The sequence below is a fragment of the Cynara cardunculus genome (assembly GCF_001531365.2).
Source record: "Cynara cardunculus var. scolymus isolate 2C chromosome LG 13, CcrdV1, whole genome shotgun sequence".
In the NCBI taxonomy this organism is placed as follows: domain Eukaryota; kingdom Viridiplantae; phylum Streptophyta; class Magnoliopsida; order Asterales; family Asteraceae; genus Cynara; species Cynara cardunculus.
In genome coordinates this window covers 9,520,985-9,542,822 of record NC_037540.1, presented here as the reverse complement: position 1 = coordinate 9,542,822, position 21,838 = coordinate 9,520,985, and the positions used below count along the sequence as shown (strand labels likewise).

Below are 21,838 nucleotides of genomic sequence, written 5' to 3'. Positions count from 1 at the left end.
AGGTTATGATTTCCATGAATGATGTATAATCAGATAGTGTATGTATTCCAAGATTCAACACACAATCTGACAAACTGAGATGATTACAGAAATTACTGGTGAGCTAAAACCATTTTTTAAATAAATAGTTAAAGGGGTATACATCAAATTGAAATGGATGCATATTTAAAGGACCTATTTTTTTACAATTGTAGTCTACACTGTATATGTACACCCTTTGCAATATGAATAAATCTGCCCCTGCACACAAATAAAATATAGGATTTTGTTAAGATAATATGTCTACTTATTTTTATGAGTTTGAGTACAATTTACAAATACACTTATTTGTTTGCATACTCACTTACAAAAACCAAAATAAGTCTAATTGGGTTAAGTTTACGTTTCAAATGTCAAAAAATGTCTGGAGGTCTCAGGTTTAAATCTAAGAAGGAATAGAATTATCTTGTGGCTATGAGAGTTCAAATAGGATGACTCGGAATTATTTGTAAAACAGATGATCGTCATAAGATTAATCGAGTCATACAACGAATTAAATATCCAGATTAATAAAAAAAAAAAAAAAAGCCTAGGTAGCATTCATTGCTAGAAGTCCAAATCAAACAACTCAACAAATACTTGAATGTAAAGTTAACACTTCATATAAATGAAATTTTTTTACTATTATTTTAGATTTAATAATAAGAAATGACCTATAAATGAAAAAATAAATTAAAAGGAGATTTTTTTTTTTTACTTTTCTATATTTTAATGTGATTGTTAGTTTTATGATGGTAAAATTTTTCATTTTAACCCCTTATTTAATACTTAATGACCGTTATACCTTAATTAATTAATGCATAAAGCAAATACAACCCTTAAACTTGGAATAAATAACTAATTAGTCATTTTAAAATACCCGGTATCACAATATTGATATTGAATGTGGGGTTCGGCCCATTCCAGTTTCCCTATCAGACATCAACTGCGACCATTTTCGACATGCCCTTCACTGCGTGACCTTCCCCTTGACCCTCCACCTTCTTGCTTAACCTCTCCCTTCCTTCGAGTTAGAGTTTTAGCATCCCATCGTCCCATATACCCAACAACGATGGGAACCCAAGAAGCCCCACTCTTCCTCCGACGACTTCTATAATCGGCACCCCACCCTCTTCTTATTCCCTTGAACACCCTTCATGCTGATCCTCACCGATCTCACATCCTATTCTCCCTCTTCTCTCCATAACCCTCGTTGTCGTAGATGACAATTATTGTAGATGACGTCTATCTCTCTTTACTTAAAAAATCTTATTCATAGCAAAATCATCATCTTGTTCATGGGCTTTTGTTGGTTTCTTTTGCTAGTTAATCGAGTAAATTGCATTAATTCAATCTTTCTTCTTATCAATAGTTATCTTGTTAGATTGTTTTGTTCTTTTTTGGTTTTTCAGATGACTTTGAGTCTTTTTTTAACTGATTGAAGTGGTGTATCTGGGTTAAATCCAATTCTCCTTCGTGATTTCAGCTGTTACAGTTGTGATGATCTTATTAGTTTTTTTTGGTATTGAATGATAACTAAACTTAGAGCATCCACACACGTATGACAATACCACTTTTACTTTCAGTTGCATTTCACCTTTGCTTCCACGCAGGATTGGCAATTGCAATTGACTTTGCAAGCCATGTCAGCATCACTTTCCATTTTTTTAAATAATTTAAATAAACTAATTTTTTTATATAAAATATATATTTTAATTCATAAAATCGATTTATTTTTTAAAATAAAATTAATTATTCTTATTATTATATATATATATATTATTTTTAAATAAAATATAAATACAATCATAATAAATATGTTTAATTAATATAGTTAAATTAATTTAAACATTAAATTTTATCATCASCTAAAATTAAAATTATACATATTAAAAYATACAATATTGATAAAATTACATATAATTTACTCTATAAAGTTACGTATGATATAATCTAATACGCACAATTCATAAAATAACACGAATAAAATTACATTTTTATTCGTCTAAAAGTTACCGAATTTTTTTATCGTACAATCTTCGATGTTGCTCTGTCATAGTTGACAGATCAATTTCCATCAACTTGATCGTCAGTTCTTCTTTTTTAAGTTCCTCTTTTTCTCTCTCTCGTGCCTCTTTTTCCTCCCTCGTTCTTCTTTTTTCCTCTCTCGTTCTTTTATAGCTTCCGTATATTTGTTCATTGCAAAAAAAACAAGAATCAACTAGGAAAGATGTAGAAAGAGCGTTTGGGGTATTACAATCACGATTTGCTATAGTTAAAGGGCCATCACGCATGTGGTTCAAGGAAATAATCAGAGAAATACTAAGAGCTTGCATAATAATGCACACTATGAATGTGGAAGATGAACGTGACTCGTATATTCGTCAATTTGATTTCATACATGATGCTAATTTTAGTATATATATGCCTCAAGTTTCTCGAAATTATCTTTCTAAGTATGAAAATTATCTCCGAAGTCATGCAAGGATATGTAACATTGGTCACAACAATCAACTACAAGTGGACTTGGTTGAAGAGATTTGGAGTCGATTTAAAGGAAGAGTAAACAATGATTAATGTAATTCTTTTTTGCTATATGTAATCTTTTTAATTCAATAAAAGTTGTATTTTGATATAATTTAATAAAGTATATATATATATATATATATATATATATATTAGATTAAAAGATAATTAGAATATGTATAATAATTTATAAAGTAATTCATAAATGTTATAATGGGGACCACTTTTGAAAGTGTATGCGAATTGTACGCATGTAGATGGTAATTGCAAAAGCTGACGTGACACAATTGAAAACATAAACGAATTGCAGGGATGTGGATGGTCTAACAGATTTGGGCCCATCGAAGAAAAGCAATAAATCGGATTTTTGGGTTTGGATTTTCTCGTGAAACTAATAGTAGGGAGACGAGGGTAGGCTAGTGGATCTGGGTTGATCGGAGATGAAGATGAATTGGGGAGGGGGCACCAGGAAAGGAAGATACTTCCTTTTAGTAATGGTCGAGTCAATAAGGGAAGAGGGGATATCGGAGGAGGATGGCAAGAGACGGTGGCTGGAGAGAGAAGGAGGTTGATGGTGGGGGAGGAGAACGGTGGTCATCGGTATTGAGGGAGACGCTTCCTGTGTAATGTAATATATAATAAATATATTATTTATTTTTTAAATAAAAAATAGACAAAAAGGACACATGTCATTGTTCAAGTGGTGCTTTAAAGAAGTTTTTAATAGAAAATAAAAATGACTAAATTGGCCCTTGAGGTAACGGATTGGAGGTAACTCTGTTAGAGGCATGGATCTAGCTCGTGACAGAATGCAAATTACAGGGACGTTTATTGCACTTATTTTGAAAGTAGTGGGACATGAGTAAACTAGAGGGACCTATGGTGTAATTTACTCCTTCTTTTAATCGAAAGAGTAAATTATGTTTTCGTCTTTATGGTTCGTTCAAAATTGCTATTTTGGGTCTCATGATTTTAAAATTACAATTTTCGTTCTTATGATTTATAATTTGTTATCGTTTTCATCTTTCTGATTTAAAATTTACTATTGTTTTTGTTCTCATGGTTTACATTTTAAAGCTATTTTAGTCTTTCATACTTAAAAGTAGAAAATAGCTTTAGAGACAGTGGCGATTCTAGGATTTTTACCAAACAAGGGTACCTTTAAGGTAGATTAAAGACCCACAAAGTCACCCGATGTATATTTAATATAATTCCACCATTTTGAGGGATTATTTTTCGGGTTTTTTGGTTGATTTTTCGAGAAACTTTTTTGTTTTTTTGATTGATTTCAAGAAACTTTTTGGTTGGTTTCGAGGTACTTTTTACGGACCTAGGTGAGAAATGTAAATTTTTTGCGGACTTTGGTGAAAAATGTACTTTTTTGGCGGACATGAGTAAAAAGTGTAATTTTTTTGTCTTTTAGATGGGTATGCAATTACTGAGTTTTGCGGACCTATGACTATTTTGGTAAACTTGGAGAAAAAATGGTTAAAAGGTGAAACCAACCATGAAAAATAGCTATTTTATAAATTTTCCTTTACATTTTTCTAAATAATTTGGTTCGTTATAAATAAAGAGATCCGATCAACTTTTTTATTATAAATAATTTAGTCCCTAAATTTTTTAATAAAAAAATCATTAAACTTTTTCATTTTAAATAATTAAGTCCTTTAACTATTTTTTTAAATGAAAAACCAATAAATTTTCTTATTTTAAATGATTAGCTCTCTGAATATTTTTTAATAAATAAATTATAGCACTTTAAATATTAATTACCTACATCATTTTAACCCAAAAAAATGTACATTTAATCGTCTAGCAAAAGTTCGATGGTTTATTTATTAAATATTTTTTTAGGGTCTTAATCATTAAAAATAAGAAAGTTTAATGGTCTTTTCATTTAAAATAATGGTTTTTCATTGAAAAAATGTTTAAGAAATAAATCGTTTAAAATAGGAAAGTTGATTGAATTTTTTTGAACTTTTTCCTTACATAAGAAATTTATCCAAGCAATTTAACTAATGGTCCGCTTTAAATTTCGGGATCATGTGTTAACATGTTAAATCTTGATATTCAAACATAGCCTTCAAAATTGCCCAATTTCACTTGTGTTATAACTCAACTTGTCAACCTACCTCAGTAAAGACCTATATAATTTATATCATAATCAAACGTGCCTTTTTAATTGAGAAAATGACTTAAATAGTCATTCCACCCATTTAAATTGGTCTCCTAGCCATTCTTATCCCCGATTTATCCAAATGTCACTATGTCTGCAATATTCACGTCTGCAGTATTGCGGACCTGGCTAAAAGACATACAAAAATTATCAGATTCAACTCATGTATGCAATTGCGACGGTTAGTTCCGCAATTACGACGACAGAGTCTACAATGCAACGACCAGGTCTGCAATTGCGACGGTGCCACTTGCTCACCGGGTGGAATTTGATTTTTTTTGTCTTTCAGTCACGTCTGCTATATTGCGGACGTAGTGACATTTGCATAAATCCGAGAGAGAATGACTAGAAGATCAATTTAAATTGGTGGAATGACTTTTTGAGTCAATTTCCTTTTTGAATTTCAGAATTTGACGGTCAAGAACAAAAACAACCTTTTGATATTCTTCTCACTTTTGCATTTTAAACATTTTTGCTTTTTTAATTTCTAAGATTTTCAATATAACATGAAATTTTATATTTTAGTTTATTTATTACTCATTTCAAACGATATATAATTTTAGTATGGATGTAACATGGCCTCTAAAAATAATGGGACGACATTGTCAAAATCACAAGCCAAATTAAATTAAGACCACACAAATTTAAAATGATAACTATAGTCAGAAGAACATCTCCGACATGTATGCTATATTTTCTTTTAAATTTGAAGATTTCTTCATTCTTTTTTATTTTATTTTAGATGAGAATTCAACATAGTTGTTTAAACAAACTCTTTTTAAATCTTCAATGTTTTTAAAATAACATAACTGTTGAAGATGCTCTAATTTTTTCGTAAATCCGAAGTAATTTTGTTAAAACATGTTTAAATTTGTATATGTATTTAGATTTTTATTAAATATTTTTTAGTATGATATAACATTACTCCTACACTTTTTTCTTTGTTATCATGGAACTTGTTATCAGTTTGTCATCGGTATAAATTATTTATCTAAACACTCAAAAATACTTATTATCTGTATTACACTAAAATAAGCCAATAAGTTATTTTTATAAGCCGTTAACTTGATTCAACCGGTTTAGACCTGACGAAGTTGGTATAACACCCTAGGTGTAATAATTATGGCGCAAGGGAAAAAGAAAGAAAGAAAGAATTCCCTTGCAAAAAGGTCCCAACATAGAGCCGAGCCTACTCAGCGAACTGTGCTCCTGTTCCTTCATCTGCTCTCTATGGCGGCTTCTGTATCTACACACTCGGCGTTATTTCACGGTGGAAGAGCTCCGCCTATGAAACTGCCTGCCTCCAATCTACCGCCATCTACAAAGACCCTAGGTTGCATGCCGACTATATTCTCTCCTACCCTGTTTTCAGAACCGAAAAGATCTGAGTTCAAAGGACTCTCTGTGCAAGCAAGCAGCGGTACCGTTTCCTCAGCCGTTGATTCAGCTCCATCATTGGCTCGACCTAAGTGAGTTCATGCGACTAATTTAACCTCTACCCAATTTTCGAATTTTAATGGTTTTCTTGTTAATTGCTGGTAATCGTTGTTAAGTTATTTTCGTTTTTCCAAGTCATAGTGGTGAGGTTTGTGATTGATGATGGATTATGATCAAATTTGCATTATCGATACGTTCATTTTTTTTAATTGGTTACGCTTTAGGTTTTTAGTGTCGTTTATACATGTCGATAATTATTATTCCTATCAATTACTCAATCCTGAACGCTTGTAGTTTGAGTACAGAAGTTACAATCATCTCTTTTAGTAGCTCAAAAGGTTATATATGTAGCTGTCTCTATACTATATATACGTGTGTGTGTGTGTATGGCTAGTAAATAATTTGATAAAGTTACTCTTTCCCCTAATCTTGTGATCACTGTCACTCCCACGGTCCCAACAAAAGTCCACATTTGATCTTGAGAAGTTAAGTCTTGTACTTTTGAAATATGAACTTGAGGTTGTTTTAGATTGGTGATTCAAATGTTTTATTATTGTGATAAGCTGTTATAGGTTAGGTTGAATCTTGGATCAACTGTAAAGTTGTTCGGGTGACAAAAGCCTCTTTGCAAACGAGCAAGGGAAATGCCACATACAAAAACTTCCCTCTGCAAGACCGCAACGCAGTCTTGTTTTCTCTAGTAGAATTGCTATGTTGTATGTTGTTGGGGTGAATATTAAAGTAAATTTGAATTAGAAAGTGTATAGAGTAACTTGTACACTTTTGTATTATTGTTTGAAGAATCAGTTTATGTTTAAGCCTCCATTCAAGGATATCGTTCTTTTTCCTTCCTAAAAATTATTTTATGGATGTTGTTTTGACCATGTAACATATAACTAAGCCTATGCTTGAACAATTACCCAAGTATCTGGCTGGCTATAAGCCCTGATGTCTGATCTTTGAGTCATACAAGAAAATTGAGGTAATGGGATGTTTGCGGTTGAGTTCATTGTGGTGTGGCCGCATCAACTGATGATGTCAACAAGTATAGTTCCTTTAGATACCGGGTCCACGTGGAATCATTAACTGGCAAAAAAGAGAAAAACTAGCAGTCAAGGTAGGGAAATTGATTTAAAGATTACCGCCTAACCTTAGTTGAAACAATTTGCTTGCATATGTTGACACCATACACCGAAACTACAGTCGTTAACAAGTAAATGTGTGGAACCCTTAAAAATAAGCAATTTTACCAAATTCATTTGGATTCAGAAAACAACACTAAAGGTATGAACTTGCAAGTTGGGCTCTGTGAGCTATTAATCAGGACCAACTGCCTATCTGCAGCTTGTAGATGCTAATTCGTGCACTGTTCCTAGAACACATAATGGTAAAAGACTAATGTACTTTATTAAAAATGTTGTTTATCTTTTTTTTCTTTCTTTCTGATATATAAACCAAATTGACTCCATCAAGTTCATACAAAAAAGTTTAAAGGTGAAACCGTATCATTGCCAGAAACGTATAGATCAAATGGTGCAGGTTTTGACATATTTTTCTTTGTTACGAATGATATTATATGTTATGTATTTGATTATTTGTTTTTCTTATTCGTATCCCACCTTTGGTTTCTAGTAATATGTGTTTGACATACATGCTTTGATTAATTTACTTTCCACCCCTTGATTTGTGGTCAGGGTGAGGCGCCACACCATTTCAGTATTTGTTGGTGATGAGAGTGGAATGATAAATCGGATTGCAGGAGTTTTTGCAAGGAGGGGATATAATATCGAGTCTCTTGCTGTTGGTTTAAACAAGGACAAAGCCCTTTTTACTATTGTTGTATCCGGAACTGAAAGAGTATTGCAGCAAGTTATGAAACAGCTTCTAAAGCTTGTTAATGTGATGAAGGTTGGCTTTTATTTTGACCTTCGATCCATCATATTCTCTATTTACCCTAGCTCAGAGGACTTGTGCATTGTCCAGTTTACAAACAGCAGGACTGTGACACTTTCACGTCTTTATCTGCATATGTCTTAATTGCAGCATTACCATTTTGATACTTTTTTATAGTAATTTTTTCTTTAATTAATAATAACCACTTCTACTGGATCCTAAGTTTACTAAACTGTCAAGTAAACCATTTTTAACAGGTTGAAGATATCTCAAAAGAGCCACAAGTAGAACGTGAGTTGATGCTCATTAAGATCAATGCTGATCCAAGCTACCGTTTGGAGGTAATTATGCTATCTTCTTTCATGTTCTGGTAAATCTGTGTTATTCATAACATACTCCATCATTCTGATAAATTGCAAAGAACACATGCAATTAAATCTAGCAAGTCATTTTTAACACGAGAGTATGCTATCTTACTATGTTCTCTATGATTTTAATTTTCAGGTCAAGTGGTTAGTAGACATCTTTAGAGCTAAAATTGTTGATATCTCAGAGCACTCGTTAACAATTGAGGTGATGGAAATCAATTTTTTTTACTTCAATCTTTTTACTATTCTTCATGCAATGTATTTGGAGTGAATTTTGGATTTTAATGCGTGCGATTACTAAATTGTTTATGCTATTAGGGAGCCTTTATTAGTTTGAATTTGTCTCAGAACCTTATTAATAGATATAAAATTTGGATACTCTTTGACTCTATGGAACAACTACGATTTGAAAAGCAGTCACATTTCAGGCCGTCTAAAGGGATATATAGGGCCATGAGACATGTGTGATGTTATGTCCAGCCTAAGTCTTTCACATTTGTATCTGTCAGTCTAACAATTTATACATGATATAGGTTAATACATCCTAGTTAGTTTTTCTTACTGTTTTCCTAGGTACACAAGGGTTAATACATTCTAGCTATGTTTGCTTTAGAATTTGTTTCCTGCTATGTCTAGTTATGCTCTCGCTACAAGGCATCCTATGTATTTCTTGTTATCCAAACCAGTATCTGGCTTAACTAGCTTAGGACGTTTTGCTCTTACTTTTATTTTGTAACAACGTCCACTGTTGATGCCTGGTTACCTGAACAAATATCTGGGTAAATTAGCTTAAAGAATGTTATCCGACTTCTGATGGCTAACTCAGAATTAATTCGTTCAACTGATCCAACTCATGGAAAGAGCTTCAATGTAAAAGTCTACCATCATGGATGCTAAGGTTTTCTTTTTCGAGGAGACTGCAGATTATATGGCCAAAACCGGAAAGTAGTATAACTTTTCCCCTTTTTAGTGTATGGTAAAGTGTTCCCATTTCTCATAGAAAATCTCTTGATTGTTGCATGAGACCTTTATATGGAGCTGTTTATGAAGGCTTTTAATATGGATTGTTTCTTGGTGGATTTCAGCTAGTTACCAAGTTTTGGATATCAGTCTTAGTGGCTACCTTATTTACCGATAGTTCCTCTTGACTGTAGTGGAAACTAGGAGATCATCTTGCCACTAAATTCAAAACCAGCCTTGATCATGTTATTTCAAATTTGATAACAAATGAGAAACGGTGAGGACATTTCTGAGCCTTTGGATCAGTTTTTTTGATCTGATGGCTCACATGAGCGGACCTTAACCACCTTCACCTTCAGTCACGCTCACATTTCTAGAATTTATTGAAGTTTCAGTCATGGCGATACAAGTAGGTATGGGAAGGTAAATGAAGGTGTGCTAATGCTGGTGGATGAAGGTAATGAAGGCCCGCGGTTCTCACCGTTGTCACCAAAAGAACTGTTGTTGCCGGAACCCAACCCTGTATATATATGTATATATATATATATATATATATATATATATGAATTCAGACAACCTCAATAACTAAATACGCTCAACACTTTCAGTATTACCAAATCATCAAATAGAAAGTAAAACATGTTCAAAAGCAGATACTCTTACTAGGTAATTTTATATTGTCTGGAATGTTGATTCTGGTAATTTTAATTTGGGACCTCTTAATGCTTCTATTATAGGCTAAAAGATTTCAATGGTAACATGCTTTTCTCATTTCTATGGTACAGATTGCACTCTTTTTGATAGTGCTTGATTATTTAGATAATGAATTACCAATTGTTGCTCCCATGGTATCAGTATCAATATGAAGTTGCAAGTCTTCATCATTGCAGAATTTACTTCTCCAACCAGAGATCATAACTCAAATGCAACTTCATGCACAAAGCAATGTTAAAAAGATAGTTTCCAATCTAAGCATAGTGACTGCTAACTGTCATGCTGGATGAAGTTCCCACAGGCTACAGCCTACAGCTGGTCAAATTCTTGTTAATCTTGTGGGGTATAGGCTATATTGTTTGTCTTCACATCTAACCTTTGACCATTCACCAACGCACCTAGATTGTCTTCCATTTTAGACTTCATCATATTTTTATATGATGTAACAAACCTAATCATGTTTGACAATTCATCACCACCATAATTTCCTTTATAAAACTAGTTCTAATGGTAAAATAGGTCTAGCACCTCGTATTGCATTGTGCTCTGATGAAGAGCTGAATAGAAGCCTTAACAATTCTTTTCCTACTTTGGAATCCAGGTAACAGGTGACCCGGGGAAAATGGTTGCGGTACAAAGAAATTTAAGCAAGTTCGGCATCCAAGAAGTTGCCAGGACCGGAAAGGTAAGTAATCAGTGAATTGATTTAATCATTCTATCATTTTCTTCTTATGAGAATTGATGTATGCTGTCTTTGATGCCTTAGATTGCCTTGAGAAGAGAAAAAATGGGTGAATCTGCTCCTTTCTGGCGATTTTCAGCAGCTTCATATCCGGACCTTGAAGGAATAAACTCAAAAACTCCTCTTCAGGCCAAAAAGAAAACAGAATATCTGGAATCTGATACATCAGTTGGGGTAAGTCTCAGTTTTTTTTGGCTGATACTTCATCTGCTCTTTCTGGTTTGGATTTTGAACTTTTTTCTTCCTGCATTCCTTCGGAGTTAATAATAAAGCTGGATTTATCAACCTTTATTTTGAAAATCTCAGTTCATGCTTGTTGTTTTACCTGTTGAAGTTTATTTTAGCCGAATATTGTATTATTATTTACTAATTGTAAACGATGTTTATCTGTGAAGGGAGATGTTTATCCAGTGGAGCAAACTGATGACTATCCATTCAATCAAGTTCTTGATGCACATTGGGGTGTTCTTAATGAAGATGATGTAAGAAATTAATATCAGTTCTTAAATTCCACAAATGTTATTAAAGGCCGATGAAGTAGTAATTTCAGTTTAAAATTCTAATACTGGAAAAGGTTGATCACTAATAATTTCGGTTTAAAATGTTTTCAGACAAGCGGGCTTCGTTCACACACTTTATCAATGGTTGTAAACGACTCTCCTGGAGTTCTCAATATAGTAACAGGAGTTTTTGCTCGTAGAGGCTACAATATTCAGGTATATTTGTTTGTTGTATTCTTGATGTTAACTTTTCCCTTTTCTGAACGTTTTATACAAGTGCCAGAATTCAAACGCTTTTCGGTGTTTACACGTTATTGTCCATATCAGAGCCTAGCGGTTGGTCATGCGGAAGTAGAGGGGCGTTCCCGCATCACAACTGTTGTCCCTGGTACAGATGATTCAATCAGCAAGTTGGTGCAACAACTATATAAGTTGATAGATGTTCATGATGTGAGTATATATTACCATCAGATAATGCTCTATTCATTATGGGTTAAGCACAGATGATTTTAGAGCATCTCCAACAGATCCTATATAATTTCTCCAAAATGAAGAAATAAAAGTTAAAATCTTAAAAAATAATTTATTGATCTCCAACATTTTCTTCATTTTCGAGATTTCAAAGGGACCCATATCGTTAGTTTTTCAAAATAGGAACGAGATACGTTAAAAACACCAAACCGCGGGGACAAAAAATGTTATTCGCTCTAAATTAGACTTTTGAAATATTCAATAATATCCCAAGAAACTTTCATAAAACCTTCATATACAAGATAACACATTCAACCTCATGGTAGGAACAATAATACTTCTCTTTGGCATTTTAATTTCGAGAGTTCTCCAAATTTGGAGACTTTTAAAACTCCAAAATCTTCGCTTTGAAGAATCTGTTGGAGCAAAAATACAGGTTAAAAACTCCAAAATCTCCGAATTGGAGACTCTGTTGGAGATGCTCTAGCCATCTACCAACTCACCCACAGCCACTTCAAAGCCCATGTCATTGCTATTGCTACTCGAGAAGCCATCACTACGAAATTACACCATCAATCTATAGTTTTTCGAGCTGGTTTATTGCTCACTTTCCCGCTCTTAAGGTTGCTTCTCGAAGTTCATTCAACTGAAAAACGTGGTTTGTTGTTCAGGTTATTGATCTAACATCTATGCCATTTGCTGAACGAGAATTGATGTTGATAAAGGTTGCCGTGAATTCCACAGCCCGGCGCAATGTTCTTGACATTGCCAGCATATTTAGGGCTAAAGCCGTCGATGTGTCCGATCACACAATTACACTTGAGGTGAAGTTTATTCTTTATGCACTTACAAATTAGTTACTACTCCCTCTGTCTCAAAATAAATGTCCACAATGAAAAATACACGTAATTTTAGAAATATGTAATTATTACACTTTCTAATTAACTAAAATGACAATTTCGTCTTTACTACCACAAAATGAATTTCTTCATTTCATACTTAATGGTAGAATTCGGAAGTATACACTTTGGGACAAACTAAAATAGAAGTGTGGGCACTTATTTTGGGACGGAAGGTGTATGTCTCATAAAAATTGTAATAGCTCCCTTTTTGAGTTATCCCATGAAAATTGCAACATTTTCTTTTTGGAAAAAGATTCCAACTTAAAGTTACCTATTTGCTCATTATTATCATTACAAACAAATGAAGGTATTGATTTGGGTGTGCCATGCACAAGATTCTTTGTTTTCCTTGTTGAAAGGTTATTCTAGATATTTGTCAAATAGCCAACATTGTACTACTATGTATCAAATCGAATGTTATTCTGCTTGATACGGACTTGATATAAAAATCCTGCATCCCAATTGGCCACATTACTTATCACTTTGAGATGTAAAACCTTACAGAATAATCTTCTAATGTTACCTGTAACTTGCTAGAGACTTTTTTATTTTCGTAGTTTTGTTTTTGTTTCTTTTCCCTACGGTCTGTTTCAACAATAAATGGTTTTTCTTTTATTTTCCAGGTTACGGGAGATGTAAATAAGATGGCTGCATTGCAGAGATTATTGGAGCCGTGTGGAATTTGTGAGGTCCGTCTTTCAAATCCTCTCTCTTTAACGTATTTCTATTTGAATACGACATCTTTCTAAGTTTGGCCATCTGAAATTGTCTTACACCGGGATCCTTTAAGAGTGTCATGGTCTGGTTTAGCTTTGTTTTGGCTGGAACCACGAATCAACCAATCTGTTAGAATATTTTGACCCCTTAACCACAAACCGAACCACTCTGTTAAAATTTGTGGACCCCTTGAGCAAAAAAAGGCATGACGTCACCCTCTGGAGTGCTCCTACCTTACTGGGACCAGTAAGGTATGACCGTCACCCTTTGGAGCGCTCCTACCATAGTGATCTCTCAACGGTAGGTAAATCACGTGCCCCAGGGGCAGCTGGGAGTCAAACCCCATACCTTCCATTTATTTTGCAAGAATGTCCACCTTCTTATCTGATAGGCTAAAGCTGGGCTGTGGAGGTGGGGACTGATTCTTGATCGAAATCCATATCCGAAACTGAATTAAAGGGATTGGTTAGACATGGTTCCGTCTGATTTTGCCCTTAGGAGACATGAAACCCTTGATCCTTATTTGCAGGTGGCAAGAACAGGGCGGGTGGCTCTGACCCGTGAATCACGTGTGGATTCCTCTTACCTTCGTGGCTATTCCTATCCTGTTTGATTTCTTTTTGGAGGTCCTTCGTGTTTTGGGTGCGGTCAATGATCGAATCTATCAATGCGTGTGATCATTATTGGGCATCTGTAGCATTTTTCGTTAGTTTTCCTAAAGAAACAGAGCCTTCAAGCATGAGCTTATCCGTGCTACTTGGTATGAGTTCATGTTTTGAACAAATTACGTTGCTTTTAAGAGCCTTCGTTTCGATTTGTTTCAAAAGATCAAATTTTTTTTCGAGATTGTAGTTGACTTCACATTTTGAATAAATTATGTTGCTTTTAAGAGCCTCTCGTTTCGATTTGTTTCAAAAGATCTCATTTTTCAGGAGATGGTAGTTCATAGGGTCAAAGGTTTGAAACTTTTTAAGGATGCATTTGGTATGCGGGACATGAGGGGACAAGACGTGATAGAACGTTAGATTGGGACACGATGAGACTGAGTAGGACAAAAATGCACCAAAATAGGTGGAATAAAAGTCAGTGATTTGACAATTAGTAAATTATCAATGTCAAATTATAACCCTGAAACCTTCCACACGTCTTTCATCTGTCTACCTCATTCTCGACCGTCAAGTCATTTTGTCCAGCCCTGACCGTCTACTAAATGCGCCCTTGGTGAACCAAATCAAAGACCGAGTTATGAATTTGTGAGCCATAAACTGGGCTCAAACCTTATTGAACCTGGTTTGGTTTCAATGTTACTGAAGTTCGTCATGGTTCGAGTTTTGAGCGTGGTTTAGTTGCACCCATATTGAAATTCTTATGTTTGTTTTTATCTCGGAAATGCCTTTTAATTACCACATAGAGTAAATCACGTTTTTCGTTCCTGTGGTTCGTGTAAAGTTTAGATTTCCGTTCCCGTGGTTTCAGAATTGTGGTTTTTATCCCTACGGTTTACAATCTATTGCACTTTTTCCCTCTGAACCCAACTCTACTGGAGACGAAAACGACAACAAATTATAACCAAAAGGGCAAAAAGCGCAATAAATTGTATATGGTAAGGATATAAATCGTAATTTCAAAAAGTATGAGGATTAAAATAGAAATTTCCAACAAATCACATGGATAACATGTATATAAAATGGAAGATGGTCAATTTTAGTCCCTTTAAAACATTTGAGAGAATTTAGGTCATGATTTATGTTGCCCACAGAGAATATTTCAAACCCTACATTTAAGTCATCTCCAAAACATCATCCACCAATTCTCTTTGGGAGTCAAAATTCATTTGACAAAATTAGAAAATTAAAAAGAAGATGATGAACATGCAGAGCAAGAAAATGGAACAGCAACATGATCTTATCAAACACCATTAGAGATAGAGAAACAAAGAAACAAACAGAAAATGTGGCTTCCCAAAAGTGGAAGTAGTTTGCACGGTGGCGGTGGCGGCGGAGACCGGTTGCAGCGGAAAGGAACCGCCATGGTGGCGGTAGCTATCGACAAGGACAAAAACAGCCAACACGCTCTCAAATGGACCATCGAACATCTCGTTACCCGTGGCCAAACCATCGTTCTCATTCACGTCATTCGGAAACCTTCAGCTGCAGGCAATTATTCCGTTTCTATCGTTTTCTATAAATCTACTGTAAATTCCAAAAACTCAAACAACATGTTTTTTTTTATTAACCTGGATATCCAACCTTCTTTACGAGCCGACTAATCCCAGGGCAACCACCTGGTAGCCCGGAGTCACCGTATTTGAACCTCCATGGCTACAAGGGGATTTTTGTTCCTCCTTGGATTTGAACCTGAACTTCCTGACACTTTTGACCTTTGGAGCCAAGCTCAAACCAATCAGACACCACCCTTGTGATTAACAGCATACTTTTTATGCATCAAATTCAAAACCATCTAAAATTAGTCTGCATTGGATTGTAAATGCAGGTGGAGGGATTGATGTATCTGCTGCAAGTAAGCAACACAATGAGAAGCAAACTAGGGATTTGTTCCTCACCTTCCATTGCTTTTGTACCCGCAAAGAAGTATACAATTAACCACGCTTTCAAAATAACGATGCTACGTCTGTATGAAATTTACTGGGTTCGTTTCGTTTTCTTTTTGTATTCAAGTCGGTCTGTTGCAGGTACAGTGCCTCGATGTTATTCTCGAAGATACGAGTATATCAAAAGCGCTTACCGAATACGCTTCTTACGCAGCGATTGAGTTTTTGGTCCTTGGAGCTTCGTCGAAACATGGTTTCCTCAGGTGATTATATTATACGCTCGATCTTTTGCGATGGCCGGATATAAAACTGTCGCTGTTGAAACAAAACCGTTGATCACTTTTATTCCCGAAAAGTGGGCCCCACATGCAGAAAATGCATTTTGGGAGTTTGCAACTACACGGGCAAAAAGTGTAATGAGCTCTTTTTTTAGCGACACTTTTAAACCCTTATGTTCTGGGTGTCGCTAATACTCATTTCTGTTGCTAGAAAGTGGATGATTTGACTAATCATCAAAACATTCGTGACGGTAGGTTTCGGAGTTCCGATGTTCCGAGCCATGTTATGAAAGCGGCACCGGATTTCTGCACGATTTATGTCATCTCGAAAGGAAAGATATCCTCTGCGAAGAAATCTTCACGATCGGCCCCGTTTCCGTCCCCTCTACGCGAGAAAATCCAACAGCAGTCTAACCACAGCTTTGAAGCAAGCATTCGCCGCAAGAATAGTTTTAATATGCAAAGTCTGTCGTTTATAATTCCCGTTAAACTACGATCCAAATTCCTGAAAATTCTTTGTTCTGTACATGACACGACGAACTTGTGAACAGGGCCAGAAAAGACCGCCGAGAAGCCGCTTCCGGTTCCGGAAGACCCCGAAGGATTCAAGTAAGTTCAAAGAGTTTCCTTGGTTCTTTTCCTTCGATCACATATTTGCACAAGTTGGAAGTTTTCGGGTCCAGTTGTAGAAACGTCTGATCAACTTACTGTAACACCTTTGCGTATGTTGTTTAGTCACATAAACTTAAAGTCTTATAAAACAGTCTATTAGAACATCTAGAGATATAATATGGGCTCGTTTTGTTCGGTTCAGTTTTAACCGTAGATCATGCAATGCAGGTCGCCATTTAATAGAGGGAGAGGATTGAATCCGAAGTTATTGTGTGGGGAGCTTTCGGAATCGGATACAGATATATCATTCGTAAGCTCGGGAAGGCCAAGTAGCGATCGGATGTCTTCGGCATTGCGCTACGACATTTCTAGTCTTGATCTGAGCCCAACTCCAAGGCTTTCGACCAGTTCAGACCATAGCTTTGGGTCAATGTACTACGGAACCAAAGGATCGGACTTTGGTGCTATGTTTTCGTCATCCTCAATCGACAGCAAAAGACCATCTTCGGCACGATCCGGGGTAATACACATTCCTAGCTATGCTATAAGAAATTTCAAAACTTTTGCGACAAAACGGCTGTCGCTAAAGTTAAATGTGCGTCACACATTTTCAATCACATCATTCCTTTACATTTTGCGACACAATTTCGTGGCTACGTTTTTTTCGTCACTAGCCGATCTTACGAGCTTATTGAAAAATCAACGTTTGTCAAACACCAAACTATCTTCCTGAAGAACTAGTTCAGATAGATTATTAAAGCATCTCCAACATATCGTTTTAACCTTTTTATGACGTGAATTACAAATGCTAACATGACACACATACGGATACGGGATCAAAGCTTTAAACGACAAATTTTCCGTCTTGTGCGTTTCAATGTTGCCAACGTAATTCTGGTCGCTATTTCTATATGGTTGCAAAAATTGTGACGGTTCTTCCTGTCGAAAATCTTACGTCTTGACATCCTGTTCCGTCGCTAAATGTTATCTGCAGCAGGATGAGGTGGATGACGAAATGAGAAGACTAAAGAATGAACTCCAGAGAACAATGGAGATGTACAGTACAGCCTGTAAAGATGCGCTTACAGCAAAACAAAAGGTATTCTAGAAATCCGTTTTTCGAAAAAGCCTGACCCTACTGCAGGTCCACTCCAGACCTAAAAGCCCGATCGCTCCATTATATTTTTGATCGGTCCATTATATATATGAAGTTCTTTTTTCTTCTAGCAATCCGTTTTTCGCAAAATGCTGGGACTAATAAGCCCAAACAGGCCCATGACAAACTTAAAAGCCCGATAGGTCCTTTTATATAGCCCGAAAAAGCTTAGGACATAAAAATCCTGAAAAAGCTTGATCGGGCCTATTTCCACACTATTCGGTCTGGGCCCAAAAATGTCTGGTCTATTTTTGTGCAAATTGAAAACGGGTTTGGAAGGCAGGGTCTTGTGTTGTAACATATATGAAGTTGTAACGTATACCCGCCAGGCAGGAGAACTTGAAAAATGGCGAGTAGAAGAAGCACAGAGACTAGACGATGTCCGGGTTGCTGAAGAGGAAGCACGAGAGATTGCGGACAAAGAAAAGAAACGATATCAAGCATTAATGGCGAAAGCACGAGCATCTCGGAGGATTGCGGAGATAGAATCCGAGAAACGAGGGCTTGAGCAGTCGGAGGAAAAGCCTACGGAGTCAAATAATGTGAATTTGAACCAATTTAAGTATAGAAGATACACCATAGATGAGATCGAAGAAGCAACCGAGTTTTTCACGGAGGCTAGGAAGATCGGCGAAGGAGGTTATGGTCCGGTTTTCAAGGGTCGACTGGATCATACGCTTGTCGCAATTAAGGTTTTACGACCGGATGCTGCTCAAGGAAGATCACAGTTTCAACAAGAGGTAAGAAACAATTTTGTTCTTGCACAGTGTAACTACAACAAAAATGGGTCTTACAAGACATATTAGAGGAAGGGGCAGTTTGGTTGGTTTTCCATTAAGTCTTGTATGGATAAAACTTTCTCTATAGATTGAGAAGGTTTTTGTTTCACAATGGAAAGATCGTTTTTTTAATTGGAAAGGATAAGTTTGGAAAAAAAAACTTAGCTTTCTGCATAAAGCTTTATATATCATTAAGCTACTACCAAACACTTATATATAGTTGACCAAATAAGATGTGAGTCCTATTAAGCTTATTAAGCTGCTAACAAACAGACTCTAACTTAAACAAAACTTAAGGGCATGTTTGATAGTAGCTTAATGATTTAAACGAGACTCGAAATTTATTCGGTCATCTATACATAACTGTTTGGAAGTAGCTTAATGATATAAAAAGTGACATATTAAGTAAGCTTTTTGGGGAGTGTTTTATGCAGAAAGTTAAGGTTTTTTCCAAACCCGCCCTTCAAAAAAAAAAACACACTCATTCCATCTATGAAAAAACTTTGTCAAACAAAACCTTCCGAATCTATACAGACAGCTTTATCCATACATGACTTAATGAAAAACCAACCAAACAATCCCTTAAATCTCAGTGGACCAAAACCAGTGTCCTATATAAAAAGGTTAATAAAACAATTTATTTTTTGTTTCCTATTAGGTTACCAAACTTGGTCGATAAAACTTATTATTCGTCCTACCAACTTATTATAATGTCTTTAGATAAGACACCGGTTTTTAATAAACTTAAAGTTCCGTCAAGACGTCCTAAAAGAACAATTTTATTGTATTGCACAACTTTCTTCACACACTTTTGCAACAAAAATGATAAATTGTTCGATGATAGGTGGAAGTGTTAAGTTGTATGCGACATCCGAATATGGTTCTACTCCTTGGAGCCTGCCCGGAATACGGTTGTTTGGTCTACGAGTACATGGCTAACGGAAGCTTAGAGGACCGTCTACTGAGAAGAGGAAACACCCCGCCGTTGCCGTGGCAAATTCGATTCAAAATCTCAGCAGAAATAGCCACCGGAATCTTATTTCTCCACCAGACCAAGCCGGAACCGATAGTTCATCGTGACTTGAAGCCTGGCAACATTCTCCTAGACCAAAACTTGGTGAGCAAAATAAGCGACGTGGGACTAGCCAGGCTACTCCCAGCATCTCTAACAGAAGATGTCACTCAGTACAGAATGACATCTGCGGCTGGGACGATGTGCTACATCGATCCCGAATACCAGCAAACCGGCATGTTGGGTGTCAAATCCGACGTTTATTCTTTGGGAATCATGTTGTTACAGTTGATTACAGCCAAACCAGCCATGGGGTTGGCTCATCAGGTTCGAAGAGCGATCAATAAAGGAACCTTTGCCGAAATGTTGGATCCAACGGTGTCCGACTGGCCCATCGATGAAGCCTTAGGGTTCGCAAAACTATCGATTCAATGTGCTGAATTGCGACGGAAAGACCGACCGGATCTCGGCAAGGTGGTGTTGCCCGAGCTTTGTAGATTGAGAGATCTTGGTGAAGAAAGTATGCCATCGATCTCGGCCTTTGGAACCGGTCCATGCCCGAGCCATAGTCAAACCTCTATTCCATTGGTCAGTAAGGCTTCTTATCCTTTTCGATCATAATAACCGTAAGACGACATACAAATAATCTAACATGTAGGAACTCTGTATGCAGGACGCTAGCGATCCAGCGTAACACGTTCAAGCTCATTGGGTAAAAGCCCTATGGTTCGTAGGTAGTTGAACTCATGTAACAAAACTAGCGAGGTAGCTCAGGATGGTAATGAACATTTTGTTCGATTTCATATGACCAGGGACCAACCACGAGATCTCTGATTAAGTTGCAGAGAAACCTGGGTTGGTCCCTGACCAAATTTTGTACGATTCAGGGCTATCAAAGTTCTCATCTTTATTGTGATCCATATGGTTTCAAGATATAATGTTTCCGATCAATCGTTCGTCCTCGGTAGCCTTCATCGAGAAATTAGCAACGACTAGAAAAACCGAGTGAATTAGGATACAATAACACCCCAAATTCCATATTCTCCGGTATAGAATAAAGTCATTCTAAGATCGGATCATAACACAGCAATGGAATAAAATTTCAAATTACGGTATCATATGCAAAACGGTATCGTATGCAACAATTTACCCGGTAAGTGCTTACCATGTAAGAGTCGTTGGGTAAGACTCTTGGTCCTTGTCTCGCTTTGATCGGGTAAGATTCTTGCTTCTTGCCATATTCATCCGGTAAGGTAATGTGACACTTGGTATTCACTTACCCAGCCAGGTAAGCATTTGGTAAACAGCCCATAAAAATTCGTTTATCAAATACTAATCGGGTAAGCGTCTACCGAGTCACTTTCCTTACTTAAGTATGCAAGAACCGAGAATCTTATCCAATAAAGAACATAGCAATATGAAACAATTGCTCAAAAACTTCGTATACCATAATTCATCAAACTATGCATGATCAAAAAATGTGTAGATTTTACAAAGAGAGGGAGGGAGAATCAGAATCAAAGAAGAGTAATAAGAATGAAGATAAGAAGAGCAGCAATGAAAGAGTACTTGACAGCAGCAATCAGTATTGCAAACGATATCACAAACAGCTGCCATAATACTTGTACACTCGCCCATGCCAGAACTCCAGTTAACCCGACTGCCACCACATTATCCGGATCCGGATCAAATAGCAACTCGCTCCACCTCAAATTGAATCGCGGTCGTTCACCTCCATTTTTCCTCAGATCCTCTTCTTCATTCCCACCACCACCGCCATCGCCGGTTGTTTTTTCGCTTAGTTTTTCTTTATCTTCTGAAAAGGATGCTTTGAATCCTCTAGGGTTTCTTCTCCTCGATTTTAAATATGGTATATTGTGGATTTGGGTGGATGGAAATCTGGATTGTTGTTTCGGAATCGAGCTCGTGATCAGAATTGACGAAATTGGATGGGTGCGTGTGAAGGTTATGAACCCTAACATTTTTTCCCTTTTTTGATTTTTCCCCAATTTCAGAGCGATTC

The 21,838-nt window shown here is 36.2% G+C and overlaps 3 protein-coding genes across 3 annotated transcripts; 2 read left to right on the top strand and 1 right to left on the bottom strand.

The window, feature by feature from the left end:
• The first annotated feature begins 5,858 nt into the window (after window positions 1–5,858).
• Window positions 5,859–14,321, top strand: LOC112524658 (acetolactate synthase small subunit 1, chloroplastic-like). The gene is made up of 12 exons (XM_025134587.1): window positions 5,859–6,192; window positions 7,855–8,068; window positions 8,311–8,394; window positions 8,558–8,626; window positions 10,697–10,780; window positions 10,862–11,011; window positions 11,233–11,319; window positions 11,449–11,553; window positions 11,665–11,787; window positions 12,480–12,632; window positions 13,334–13,399; window positions 13,957–14,321. The coding sequence occupies exons 1-12, from the start codon at window positions 5,954–5,956 to the stop codon at window positions 14,038–14,040; spliced, it is 1,458 nt and encodes a 485-aa protein (XP_024990355.1). The 5' UTR covers window positions 5,859–5,953; the 3' UTR covers window positions 14,041–14,321.
• Window positions 14,322–15,378: 1,057 nt separating this feature from the next.
• LOC112524732 (U-box domain-containing protein 35-like) lies at window positions 15,379–20,584 on the top strand. The gene is made up of 10 exons (XM_025134690.1): window positions 15,379–15,583; window positions 15,921–16,018; window positions 16,120–16,241; window positions 16,512–16,720; window positions 16,808–16,865; window positions 17,097–17,388; window positions 17,863–17,967; window positions 18,354–18,764; window positions 19,648–20,403; window positions 20,489–20,584. Exons 1-10 carry the CDS (start codon window positions 15,379–15,381, stop codon window positions 20,507–20,509), a joined length of 2,277 nt encoding a protein of 758 aa, XP_024990458.1. The 3' UTR covers window positions 20,510–20,584.
• A 659-nt stretch (window positions 20,585–21,243) lies between these two features.
• Window positions 21,244–21,838, bottom strand: LOC112525657. The gene has a single exon (XM_025135875.1). It carries the CDS (start codon window positions 21,795–21,797, stop codon window positions 21,333–21,335), a length of 465 nt encoding a protein of 154 aa, XP_024991643.1. The 5' UTR covers window positions 21,798–21,838; the 3' UTR covers window positions 21,244–21,332.

Excerpts from the sequence above, each read along its gene's own strand:
- LOC112524732 (XM_025134690.1), top strand. The coding sequence starts at position 15,379 with ATGTGGCTTCCCAAAAGTGGAAGTAGTTTGCACGGTGGCGGTGGCGGC. Across the intron at positions 17,968-18,353 it reads CGCTTACAGCAAAACAAAAG|GCAGGAGAACTTGAAAAATG; the intron begins GTATTCTAGAAA and ends TATACCCGCCAG. Across the intron at positions 18,765-19,647 it reads GATCACAGTTTCAACAAGAG|GTGGAAGTGTTAAGTTGTAT; the intron begins GTAAGAAACAAT and ends GTTCGATGATAG.
- LOC112524658 (XM_025134587.1), top strand. The coding sequence starts at position 5,954 with ATGGCGGCTTCTGTATCTACACACTCGGCGTTATTTCACGGTGGAAGA. Across the intron at positions 11,012-11,232 it reads AATCTGATACATCAGTTGGG|GGAGATGTTTATCCAGTGGA; the intron begins GTAAGTCTCAGT and ends TTATCTGTGAAG. Across the intron at positions 12,633-13,333 it reads ATCACACAATTACACTTGAG|GTTACGGGAGATGTAAATAA; the intron begins GTGAAGTTTATT and ends TTTATTTTCCAG.
- LOC112525657 (XM_025135875.1), bottom strand. The coding sequence starts at position 21,797 with ATGTTAGGGTTCATAACCTTCACACGCACCCATCCAATTTCGTCAATT.